The following is a 13,414-nucleotide window of genomic DNA, read 5'->3' on the forward strand; positions in this document are numbered from 1 at the left end:
AATCTCAATAAGAGCTCAAGAAATGACATCAATATAGACACGTTACAGACTTTGGGATTTAGCAGCAATTTCAGATACTTGGTCTATTTTGTGTCAGAACTGGCCAGTTCTCATGCAAGGTCATAAACCTGAAATATTAACTATATTTCTTTCACCAGCTATTCGGTAATTACATTTTTATTCAAATTTCCACAAACTGCAGAATTCTGTATCTCAGTTTCTTTTAATCCCTCTGTTCTCATTCCTTGCTGTTTGCAGATAGATCAGTTGCAATTAACAAGAATACATCACCCTCTCTTGCCGGTCTTTATCTTCCTACACTGTTCCAATGAAGCCAAATGCCAGTTCAAGGAACACCACCTAAATAGGCATATTAAAATCCTTGGGATTCAACATTGAATTCAATAAATTCAGATACCCAGACTTTCTTGTTTGTGTCAGTTAGCCTAGCCTGTGTATTCAGTCTTGATTGGTATCCACCATCACATTGTGTAATCCCGTGCTTTCTAAGATCATCAGCCTACTCTTTTGTTTTCTCTCTCCACATATGCGTCCGTGCTGTTGAATATTTTTGCCATTCTTTTGTTTTGCAGTTCTGCATCTCAGTTCGATTTATTTTTTTGTTTTCTCCCCTGTTCTAATTCACCCCTTTTTTATTTCCTCCTTCACTAGACATACCAGAAATGATTAACAGGATTCCATTCTCTCTAAAACAGCACCTACAGCATTCATATCATCTGAATTCTCTTTGACGCCACCTAATTACAGGCGTTGTCTTTATTGTCTCCAATACCCTTTTTCTGCAACTTAAAATGTTTATTTTCAGTTCAGATGTCTTTCTGATCTGATAAAAAGTCATCAACCCATATCTTAATATTTCTTTATTTACATTTATCTGACTTGCCGAATATCTAACACATTTTATATTTTTATTTATGATCTTGCCCAGGTTTCGAAAAAGAGACAAAGTACTGGAGTAACTCAGCAGGTCAGACAGTATCTCTGGAGAACATGGATAGGTGACGTTTTAGGTCAGGATTCTATTGTCTATTGATTCGGAATCGGTCTGAAGAAGGGCTACCGAACCGAAACATCGAGAATAAGGATCACAATCCATGTTAGTCAGAGATGCTGCCTGACTTGCTGATTTACTCCAGCACTTTGTTTTGAAAACCAGCAAATGTAATTCCTTGTTTCTCTCTCCAGGTATGACATTGGATCAGAATTTGTCCATCTCCATGCTCCAGCAAAATCTTTCCACAGCCTGTCCTGCCTGGTTCACGCTGACTCAACCATTGCTTCAATACAAACACCTATTTGTTACAGGCTTGGCACATCACTCAAGCTGGTATTTCTCATACCTACACCCACACTTGAGGCCAAACTATTAAATATTAGCCAACAAGGACGACTCTGAGCCTGGGGGGGATATAGAGATGGCAACTGGAGCTGCAGCAGTGTGCCAAAGGCAACAGGAGGGTGGGGTGCTAAATGAGTGGGATTATCTGGTTGATTTCTGGCGACCAACAGGATCGGGACTCGTGAACTTGAATGGGGGCGGATGGCAACAGGGCTGCCAATACTTCTTCAAATATAAAGGTTTCATGCAAAAGCTGAATTGCTTTGTCGTATGTTTCAATTCAAGAGGGCAGAAGCAGGCTGACACTGCTCGCTGCTGATTGCAAAATCTTGGGTCATGGAGCCTGTAGTGTGACTCCGCAATTCTGTTCTAAAGACTGTGAACCCTGCCAGAAACTCGATCGCTGCAAGGCAATGCCACGAAGGCAGCCCATTTCCCAAAATAGATGAGGAAATATTACTCCTTCCCTCGCTGTTTTTCTCTCACTTTCCATTTGATTAATTCTTGCGCTTCCCCCCCTCTACTTCTTGCAGGGCACCGTGACTGGAGCGGGCGGCCTGAACCGGAGTAATTGAGAGTTGGAGCCAAAAAGCGACCATAATTCCGCGGGCAAACAAGTATTTGTTTTTAATTAGCATCACAGTATTAAACACAAAACACCAACAATTTAAAAATAAAAATGGAAACCGTTCAAAAAATTCAGCATCTGTGAAAAATAGTTAATGTTTCAGATGGAAAACTCTTCGAGTCAACTGATGGCATTTTTCCCCAAATGACACGCCTCGACCATTCTGTAAAGGTCACACTGGACCAGCAAATGTAATTATGTAAGATGGAACTGCAGATGCTGGTTTAAACCGAAGATAGACACAAAAGCTGGAGTAAACAGGCAGTATCTCGGGTCGAGACCATTCTTCAGCTGAGTTACTCCAGCTTTTTGTGTCTATCTTCAGCAAATGTCATTCCTTGTTTCTCTCTCCAGTTTCAGTGTTGTATGACATTGGATCAGAACTTGTCCATCTCCAAGCCCCTGGACAAACAAACCCCCCTGTGATAGACGTAAAATACTGGAGTAACTCAGCGGGACAAGCAGCATCTCTGGAGAGATGGCAGACACAAAATGCTGGAGTAACTCACAACAGCGTGTCAGGCAGGAAGAGAAGGAATATGGGCGACGTTTTGGGTTGAGACCCGTCTTCAGACTGGGGGGTCAGGGGAGAGGGGAAAGGGAGAAATAGATGGTGATTATAGAGATATAGAACAAATTAAAGACATATGCAAAAAAAGTAATGGTGATTAAGGAAATGTGGGTCCCGCCTGTTATGACGGGGGCCTAGGCAACGTCCCAGCAGAGCTGCTGCTGCTGCGGCGGCTCCACCCCGTCCCCGTCCCCCTCCCCCTCCCAGTCTGGTGGCATGGCTTCGTGTCTCCCTCTACCCCATCTCCCTGTGTGTTTGTGAGTGTGAGAGATAGAGAAAATTAAAAAGACGGTGAAATATATCTCGAAAGTGAAATAAAAAGCGTCGCCTGCCTAAGTGAAGCCGCCGACCGAGCGCCGCCCCGCAGCGACCGCAACGCTGACCTTCTCTCTCCTCCAGGGCACGTGGTCTGTGGCGGTGCGTCATCAGTGGGGGGAGGGGAGGGGGCGCGCCGACCAATCAGCGGCCGCTCTGCGAGGGGCACGTGACGCGCGGCGCTTGAAAAAGGAAGTGTCGCGAGCGGCCGCGCGGGCCGGCGGTTGGCGTTTGTGTTCGGCGCGCGCACAGCGCAGCTGGTGCAGAATCACCCTCACCCTCCCCACCGCCTCTCATCTTCCTCTCACCCTCCTCTCCTCCTCTCCTCCTCTCCTCCTCTCCTCCTCTCCTCCTCGCCTCCCAGCCTCCCATCTTCCTCTCACCCTCCTCTCCTCCTCGCCTCTCCGCCTCCCAGCCTTCCATCTTCCTCTCACCCTCGCCGCCTCTCCTCCTCCCATCTTCCTCTCGCCCTCGTCTCCTCCTCTCACCTTCCTCTCACCCCCGCCTCTCCTCTCATCTTCCTCTCATCCTCGCCGCCGCATCTCGTACTCTCATCTACCTCCTCGCCGCCTCCTGTACGTTGTCGAAGAAGCCGCCATGAGCATGTTACGGAAGGGCACCTCCTCGCTGTGGGAGCTGCTGCTGGAGAGCGGCCTGAGCGTTGCCGCGGGCGGCAGAGGTGGTGGTGCCGCCGTACTGAAGTCTGGCCGCCTCCATCATCACCACCAACAGTTGCTACGGCGTGGTGGCGGGGGAGGGCGGCGGCGGCGGCTGCTCGGCGCCGCTACTGTTGCTTACAGCACCAGCACCGGCAGCTCGCAGGAGGAGGGCGGAGCGGCCGCGGCCAACGTGCCCGCCGACGACACGGCTGCGGAGAAGTAAGTGCGGGGCTGGGGGGGTTGATTGGCCAAGAGGCGACGACTTTCTGACAGTAACATGTGGGAGAGGGAAGCGCGACCCTGCGGGGTTAAATCCCCGTGTTCGTGGTGTTTTAAATCCCCGTGTTCGTGGTGTTTTAAATCCCCGTGTTCGTGGTGTTTTAAATGCCCGTGAACCCGGCGTTTTAAATGCCCGTGAACCCGGCGCTTTAAATGCCCGTGAACCCGGCGCTTTAAATGCCCGTGAACCCGGCGCTTTAAATCCCCGTGATCCCGGTGCTTCATTGAATCTGAAGATAGACATAAAACTGGAGCAACTCAGCAGGACAGGCAGTATCTCTGGATAGAATGAATGGGTGACGACCTTTCTGAAAACTGAAGAAGGGTCTCGAAACGTCGCCCTTCCCTTCTCTCCAGAGATGCTGCCTGTCCAGCAGTTACTCCAGCATTTTATGTCTATCTTTGGTTTAAACCAGCATCTGCAGTTCCTTCCTAGACCGACGCTTTATTTAATCTGAACATTATGCACCGGGTGACCACGGAGCTCACGGAATGAATGGTTACAGGACTGAAGGAATCCGTATCCACTCTGTACAAGCATTCCATCGAGTACCGTCCTCCCTGCACGAATTCATTCAGATACCTTTTAAAAGCTGACGAAATGTGTAGGAAGCAATTGCTGATACTTGTTTATCTATACCGAAGATAGACATAAAATGCTGGAGTAACTCAATGGGTCAGGCAGCATCTCTGAATAGAAGGAATGGGCGACGTTTCGGGTCGAGACCCTTAAAACTGAATTTGCCTCAATTACCATCCCTACTCTACCCGCACGATACTTTGCGATCTGCTTCCTCTATGTACGTTTTGTTCATTTTGTCACCCACCACCGTCCTGTGTCCTCAGATTCAAATTGCTGACCTCTGTCAATGGGATCCATCGATTGCTCATATGCCCGTAGCTTATTTTAGATTTCCCTGTCAGCTCTCCTTCACATTCTCTGTTCCAAGAACAACCCTAGACCGTCATCCCTGAAATTATACTTGTAAATCATATGAACCATTGTTTTATTAAGGCTCAAGCTAACTTTCTTACTCATGTACCCCATGACTAGCTTTAAAGCCCACCACCCCACATGTTTCTTCTTCCTCACAGTGCCAATTTCAGTAGACTTTATTCTTGTAGAGATTTAATTTTTGAATGATGAATATGGAATTTTAATGTATCAAATGATGGGAGCATCTTGCATACAATTGTTTTGGAGATTTTGGCCTGGCTAGGTTAAAACTGTAAAATTCTCAAGATTTCATGGCTGTTGGATTTCTATTTCTATATGGTTACTTTTATTCATGTGAAATTTAATCTACTACATTCAGAATATATGGGAGCTTCTGTCCTGCATGTCCTCCAGAGCCCTCTCTTTACTGAAGGAAGGGCTTTGGCTGATTGGGGCTGCAAAAGAAGGGGCTACTTATTTTAAAACGCCTTCTTATTATCTCGCCTTCAATCACAGATCAATCATGAATACTTATTTGTGATTTATTTTACACTCTAGCTTGACTTTACATCTCAAAGAATTTAGAATTTACAGATCATGTCACGCTTTTTAAAATAGCACAACAACAATAGGCTGCAATTGCTGAGTCGGGCCTATTGCTTAAATTCACTCACCCTGTACTTGGTTCAGATCCATAAGTTTAAATTTGTGAACATTCTGAACCTTTATACAAAGTCTAGCCATGGACGATCTGAGAAATCTTTCCCATGGTAAACCCATTTTTCATGCTCATCATTTATGAAGTTTTTTGAATGCATTTAAACGTTTCAGACATTTGACATTCAGAAGCTTTCAAGATTTTTGCTGTTTCAAAATTACCACACACAACAAAAACACAAGATTATTTTACAAAAGTGCTCTCACAGATTATGAATCCATTTGCTTGATCTGGAACAGGGTCCATGGAATAATTGCATTATCCAGCCTATAATGTAGGGATTGGTCATGTTCTTAAATCACAAATTATCTTGGATAATGTGCCTATTTGGGAAAACCTTGTTGGACAATATAAAAACTCGGCATATGTTAATTGAATGGGCAAAGACCCGACAAATGAAGTGTAATGTTTGAAAAATGACAATTTGGCAGGAGAAATTAAAAAAGCATTAAAAAGAAATTGCAGTGCTCTGAGATAGGGGTAGCCAGCTGTGTGTTTATGTACATGATGTGTAAAATGCTAGTATGCAAGTACAGCATGTAAGAAAGTTAACTGGTTATATTGATTGTTGCAAGGGGAATTGAATATAACAGGTTACAGTGCTCCATAATGTTTGGGCCCAAGACCCATTTATTTATTTGCCTCTGTACCCCACAATTTAAAATTTGTAATAAAAAAAAATCACATGTGGTTAAAGTGCACATGTCAGATTTTAATAAAGGCCATTTTTATACATTTTGGTTTCACCAAGTAAAAATTACAGTTGTGTTTATGCATTGTCATCGCGCCCCCCCTTAACTTAATACAAGGTTTTTTAAATCCAGAGTTATAGAAAGGTCTGAGGATTTTACTGACTCTTGACCAGGGTATTTACCAGTACTTTGAAATGGTATACATTAGAAAAATGTGAACCATGAATAATGAAAACAGAAATGGTTAATTAGCATATGAGAACTGTTGTGGTGACTTGTATATTCAGTGCTGTTCCAGTTTACAACTCGGCTGGCAGAGTTTTCAAGGAAAACCCGAGAAGCCTGTTAGTCAGGTATACAGTGCCCTCCATAATGTTTGGGACAAAGACCATCATTTATTTATTTGCCTCTGTACGGCGGTTGATTGAACTGTGGTTGCTCTTTTAAGTACTTCTTGGCAAACTGTAACCTGGCCATCCTATTTTTGCAGCTAACCAGTGGTTTGCATCTTGCAGTGTAGCCTCAGTGTTTCTGTTCATGAAGTCTTCTGCGGACAATGGTCATTGACAAATCCACACCTGACTCCTGAAGAGTGTTTCTGATCTGTCAGACAGGTGTTTGTGGATTTTTCCTTATTTTAGAGAGAATTTTTCTGTCATCAGCTGTGGAGGTCTTCCTTGGCCTGCCAGTCCTTTTTTGATTAGTAAGCTCAACCGTGCGCTCTTTCTTCTTAATGATGTTCCAAACAGTTGATTTTGGTAAGCCTGTTTGGCTGATGTCTCTAACAGCTTTATTCTTGTTTCCCAGTCTCATAATGGCTTCTTTGACTTTCATTGGCACAACTTTAGTCCTCATTTTGATAAACAGCAATAAAAGTTTCCAAAGGTGATGGAAAGACTAGGTGTTGAGAGCACTCTTATACCTACATGAAGGAGGCAATTAAACACACCTGAGCAATTACAAACACCCGTGAAGCGATGTGTCCCAAACATTATGGTGCCCTGAAATGGGGGGACCTATGCATAAAAACAGCTGTAATTTCTACATGGCAAAACCAAAATGCATAAAAATGGCCTTTATTAAAATCTGACAATGTGCACTTTAACCACGTGTGATTTTTTTTCCTATTACAAATCTCAAATTGTGGAGTACAGAGGCAAATAAATAAATGATGGGTCTTTGTCCCAAATATTATGGAGGGCACTTTAATATCGAACAATAGTTACATAAACTATCTACCCTGAGAACCATGTTCTGAAATGCAAACTGATTAGAAATTCCAGTGAATTTGTAAGATCAACTGTAATTCTGTTTCCATCAAATTTCTTGTTTGTCTTTGGACCTTGTACACAGTCATGTGTTAATTTTCTTCCTTTTGTACATTTTAGAATTTGCTGTGCATTTTTTTGTAATTAGTTTAGTTCAGTTGGAAAAGAGTTCTGGCAACAATAGAATCATTCTTTTTCTTGATTCAGAAACCAGAATTGTGCAGTTTTTTAGACTTGGTAAAGTTAAAAATTGTACTTTTAAAAAGCTGATTCAATCTGTAAATTAAAAAAATCATTCCTTTTTCTGTTGCATGGGGCAGTGATTAGTAAATGACTTTTACAATGGACTAACTGCTTTCATCTGAATTCTACTGAGGCAGCATACCAATACAAGTATTTGATGAAAAGGGTGTTTATTGTATTCATCGCACTAAACCAAAGCTTTAATTATCATGTGATGAATGTAATTGTAAAGGATAATCTGAGATGACTACACTAATGGCAATGTAAAAACACAGCATAAACTTAATTGAACAGCATTTACAATAATGCGGGGGGAAAAAAATCAAGATTGAAATACAGTGGGTGCTAATGATGTGACTTGAAAAGGGTGTTTTTTAACTTGATGCATAAGGACAAGATATAGGATGTGATTGTGGGTCCTGGGGTGGACAGGGCTTTCTCCATCGCTGCTCCCACCCTCTGGAACTCACTACCCCAAACCGTCAGAGACTCCTCCTCACTCACCACATTCAAAACATCACTGAAGTCTCACCTGTTCAGCACTGCCTTCAACCACTGACCATCACCTCACCTTCTGTCTCCTTTTTCTGTTCGTTTACTTATTTATCTATTTATTTTCTTCTCTATGTTCTAGTAATCCCTGTAAAGCGTCTTTGAGTGTTTGAAAAGTGCTATATAAATGTAATGCATTATTATTATTATTATTGTTGCAGAAATTGCGTCATATATTGGCTGTTTGTAATTCCCTTTTTAATGGTGATATTGAACTGCTGCCTTGGTTTTCTATTATCCCATCTATCGAAGCCCTCCCTGAAATACTAATGAGTGGGAAGTTCCACTAATTGGACCTGACAATGACAAAGCTGAAATGTATTTTGAAATTGTAATAATAGATAATTTGGAGGCATGCCCATGCGTTTGCTACCGTTATTCTTGTTGGTGGAAGTCGTGAGTTTAAAACAAAAAAACAGACTGCTGTGTGAGCTCAGCAAGCCAGGCAGCATCTGTGGAAGGCAATGGGTAGACAACATTTTGGGTCAGTATCCTTCAGACAAAGAAGTAGAGAGGAGAAAACTGATAGAAAGTGAGGAAAATGGGTGGGCCAAGAGCTGGCATGTGATAGATGCGTCCAGGTAACATTGGCAAATTAGTCAGGTGGGGCGGGAAGGGTGGAGACTGTAACCAAGGCTGCAGATGAACTGGAAAAGACAATAGGGTGCAAATGGTGGAATCTGGTTAAAAAAAGGACGATGCGGGGTGCTTTGCTCAAAAGTCGTCATTTGCAATCTCTTGTCTTGAGTATAGAAGGTGCAGCTGAAAAGAGTTGCTGAGTAATTAGAGGGCATTTTGTAGATTGTGTCAGTGGTGGGTGATGTGAGTGTACAGGTGGTGCATGGGGTAGTAACAAGGCGAGCTACTTTATATGTAAGAAAGAACTGCAGATGCTGGTTTAAATCGAAGGTAGACACAAAATGCTGGAGTAACTCCACGGGGCAGGCAGCATCTCTGGAGAGAAGGATTGGGTGACGTTTTGGGTCGAGACCCTTCTTCAGACTGATGTTATTGGGCAAGACAGAGATGGAATGTAGTCAGAGACAGTAAGACTGGTGGGAGAACTGGGCAGGGGAGGGGATGGGGAGAGAGGGAAAGCAAGGGTTATTTGAAGTTAGAGAAGTCAATGTTCATACCGCTGGGTGTAAGCTACCCAAGCAAAATATGAGGTGCTGTTCCTCCCATTTGCGCTGGGCCTCACTCTGACAATGGAGGAGGCCCCGGACAGAAAGGTCAGATTGGGAATGGGAGGGGGAGTTAACATGCTGAGCAACCGGGAGATTAGGTAGGTTAAGGCGTACTTAGCTGAGGTGTTCAACGAAACGATCGCCGAGCCTGCGCTTGGTCTCGTCGATGTGCAGGAGTCGACACCTGGAACAGCGGATCCAGTAGATGAGGTTGGAGGAGGTGCAAGTGATCCTCTGCCTCACCTGGAAAGACCGTCGAGGCTCTTGGATGGAAGGGGGGGGGGGTAAAGGGACAGGTGTTGCATCTCCTGCGGTTGCACGGGAAGTACCTGGGGAGGGGGAGGTTTGGGTGGGAAGGGACGAATTGACCAGGGAGTTGCAAAGACAACAGTCTCTGCGAAAAGCAGAAAGGGGTGGAGATGGGAAGATGTGGCCAATAGTGGGATCCCGTTGGAGGTGGCAAAAATGTTGGAGGATTATATGCTATATGTGATGGCTGGTGGGGTGGAAGGAGAGGACAGGGGGGACTCTGTCCTTGTTACGAATGGGGGAGGGGGAGCAAAAGCAGAGCTGTGGGATATCGAGGAGACCGTAATGAGAGCCTCACCTATAATGGAAGAGGGGAACCCCAGTTTCCAAAAGAACGATGACCTGGCATACGTCGCATACAGCATATAATCCTTCAACATTTTCACCACTTCCAACGGGATAATCTATATGGACTTTATCAAGCCCTTTGACTGAATCCCACATTGAAGGCTACTCTGGAAGGTTAGAGCATATAAAATACAAAGTGAAGTAGCCATTCAGATTCAAAAGTGGCTTCGATGAAGGCATCAAAGGGTAATTGTGGAGGTTTTTTTCTGATTGGAGGCCTGTGAGTAGAGTGCTGCAGGGATTGGTGCTGGCTCCACTGCTTATGTACATAATTATTTAGATGCCAATGTAGTTAACATTGTACATACATTTGCAAATAACACCAAAACTGGCAGTATACTGGGCAGTAAGGAAGGATTTCTAAGTTTATGATAAGACCTGGATCAGTTGGGAAGCGGCCCAGGGAATGGCAAATAAAATGGAATGCTGACAAGTGTGAGGTATTGCACTTTGATGTGCCAAACTAGGATAGGATTTGCTAAGTAGATGGCCGAACCCTGGTGTATGTGGCAAAATGGAGATATCTAGGTGTATGGTTCCCTGAAAGTGTGGTGAAGGCATTTGACACCCTTGCCTTAATTGGAAAGAGTATTGAGTGCGAATGTTGTGATTTCATGATGCACCTGTACATGTCGTTAGCGAGACCACACTTGGGCAACTGTGTGCAGTTCTGGTCGCCCAATTATAGGAACCCAGCTAGGAAGGGTGCCATTAAGTTGGAAAGGATGCAAAAGAGTTTCACCAGAATGTTACCTGGGCCTGGGTACTGAAGTTATAGTCGGAGATTTGAAAGGCTGGGCCTTTTTTCTTTGGAGCATTGGAGACTGAGGGGTGACCTTATTGAGGTGTACAGATCACGAGAAGCATGGGTAAAGTAAGCATTCAGCCTTTTTCTCAGGGCTGAGCTTTCTAAGATTAGATGGGAGAAGGGAGAGATTTGAGGGGCAACTGGTGCAGCTTTTTCCACTTGCAGAGTAGTTAATGTTGAATACTGTTAGTTTTGTATTGTACCAAAATCTGGCCCATGTACTTTTGTTTTTAATTAAATAAGTTTGCCATTTTTAGAAATGAGCTCTAAGAAGGGATAAAGACAGTTTTTATTGAGCAGTGCAGTGTATAGAGCAATTTCTGGTGGGATAGTCGAGAAGAATTCAATTGATACTGCCTATTCATACTGATCATCCCAGCTGACCGCATTGCTCAACTGGCTGCTTGCATTATGCCTGAGATGTGTAGTGTATCCTTCCTTTAAATGGGTGTTTACACCTTGAACAAGAAAGAAATAAGCATATATACATAATTTTAATGTTTTTATTAGATATCTATTCTTTTTAAACAATGTCATTTAATCCCACTTGTTAGTGAATATTAAAGAGGCTATTGGGTTGTCTAGATTGCTGAGACCTTAATCATCCACTGCTTGAGGCCTAGTGACTGCTTGTGGCCCATTTCACCGAATTCCCCAGGCATCCAGACCTTTAGAACTATTGGATTTGTGGTGCCATACAAAAGCAAAATCTTGGTGCTGCAGAGGAAAGGTGGTGTTGGTGAAGGAGTGGTGGTGGAGGCTGTGCTTAATTTAGCCTATTGTGTCTAGATCTATAATTTTCTGCATTGAGATTTTTTTTCAATTGATAATATTTTAACCTATATGCTTGCCTGTTTTTCTTTTTAAATAATTCTCCACGTATCTTTTGGAGAAGTCCAAAACTTAATGCTGTTTTCCGGCTGGTTTACTATGGTACTATGTATAATCCCTTAACATAGAAATCTTTGGTTGTGACAGAGCATTTCATTGACATCTGAGATTTCAAAAATCTGATTCCATCCTCCTATGTCTCTCCAGACACGGTGTTCTATTGCTCCATTCACTCTTGTAAAATTTCTTTCTATTCTTAAAACGCAAAGTTTGACCAGTATAAATAATATCAATACCTTCAGTGCCGCAAGTGAGATACCTGTTTGTGATTTCATCCTAGTAAGCTTTACCCTATTCACTTTAACATGGAGCAAACTATGTAACTTCAGTTGGTCAGCTGAATGGCACATCATGGCATGAAATAAATTGTCAGAGACAAGCTATGATAAATGCAAAAATGTTAGATTTAATTATGTGCAAGCCTTTTTCAATGTTTTAAAGTATTGTGTGCTTTTTCTTTAATAGGAAAAAACAAAAAGCAGGTCTTCTACCGAGTCTGGAAGATCTTCTATTTTATACAATTGCTGAAGGACAGGAGAGAATTCCAATTCATAAGTTCATAACTGTAAGTTTTGCTGGATGATTGGCTAAGCATTATTTCAGTCAGCCTCTTTACCATGATAATTATGAATGTAGAATGCTGACCTTTAATAAGCTAACTATAAGTAGTTATTTTTTAACCAAAACATCCGGTTTAATCTCTCTTGCAAGACAATGCAAGTGTGTGGGTAAAGGAGACATAACGGTAAAGGATTAGACTTGCTAAATGATTGTTGCTGTTTTATTTTAATAAATATTTCATATTTAATTTTATTTGGTTGAATTGTTCTTTCTTGCTTGTATCATTATATTTGCACGCATTTATGATATCTCATTATCAGGGAGTAGTCACATTTTGTCATCTTTTTCCACAAGTTTGGTCTACCTCAGACCAATGACTTTTATTTTAACAGAAGCATTTGGAAGGCAATCTGACACCCTCCATCCTAGCAGTCTGCCTAACTTGGCAGCCACTGAAGATTAACTATTGGGCTTTCCGAGATATTGAGATATCTACCGATGTTCTAGATCCGAAGAATTGTTTGCCTTTTCAAAATCAGTAAAACTAGCATAGTACATAAGTATATAAGGCATTTCATAGGTGGCTGAGAACGCATCCTTGTGGGACACCTATCCTCGCTGATCTGACAGTGATGGTACAATGAACTACATTATATGACAGCAAGGTTTGATATTGAATAGAAGGAGGAGGAAATCTGTGGGTCAGACAACATCTGTAGAGGAAAATTGACAGTTAACATTTTGGATTGAGACCCTTTATCTGGATCTCTTCAACTGAATTTTTCCACCAGGGCCAGAGAGTGGATGAGAATAGGAAGTGATTGGGGAAGGTTATCTTAAGTTGGTTGTGGGATCATTGGAGAATGTAGGTAAACAGATTCTTGTGGTGAATGATGGTCTAAACGCTAGACACTTGTAAGTGAACTAACAGATGTTCTCTATTTAGTTGTTATTGTCATGTGTCAAGATACAGGAAAAAAATTATTCCACATGCTATCCACTCAAATCATAACATACATGAGTACAGTATATCCTCTGCAGGAACAGCAGTCAGAGAGTCGCCAAGTGCAGCTTCCAAGTCTCTGAAA

The 13,414-nt window shown here is 42.7% G+C and overlaps 1 protein-coding gene across 2 annotated transcripts in view; it reads left to right on the plus strand.

Annotated features, from left to right (window-relative positions):
• The first annotated feature begins 3,076 nt into the window (after positions 1-3,076).
• Positions 3,077-13,414, plus strand: part of LOC144596040 (glutaminase kidney isoform, mitochondrial-like) — a 78,400-nt gene continuing 68,062 nt past the window's right edge. For both annotated transcript variants that reach the window (XM_078404120.1, XM_078404121.1), the window contains exons 1-2: positions 3,077-3,752; positions 12,231-12,330. In XM_078404120.1, the coding sequence (XP_078260246.1) occupies positions 3,472-3,752; positions 12,231-12,330 (381 nt within the window). In that variant the 5' untranslated portion in view covers positions 3,077-3,471. The remainder of the gene's footprint in view (positions 3,753-12,230; positions 12,331-13,414) is intronic.

This window comes from Rhinoraja longicauda, chromosome 8 (genome assembly GCF_053455715.1).
Source record: "Rhinoraja longicauda isolate Sanriku21f chromosome 8, sRhiLon1.1, whole genome shotgun sequence".
Taxonomy (NCBI): domain Eukaryota; kingdom Metazoa; phylum Chordata; class Chondrichthyes; order Rajiformes; family Arhynchobatidae; genus Rhinoraja; species Rhinoraja longicauda.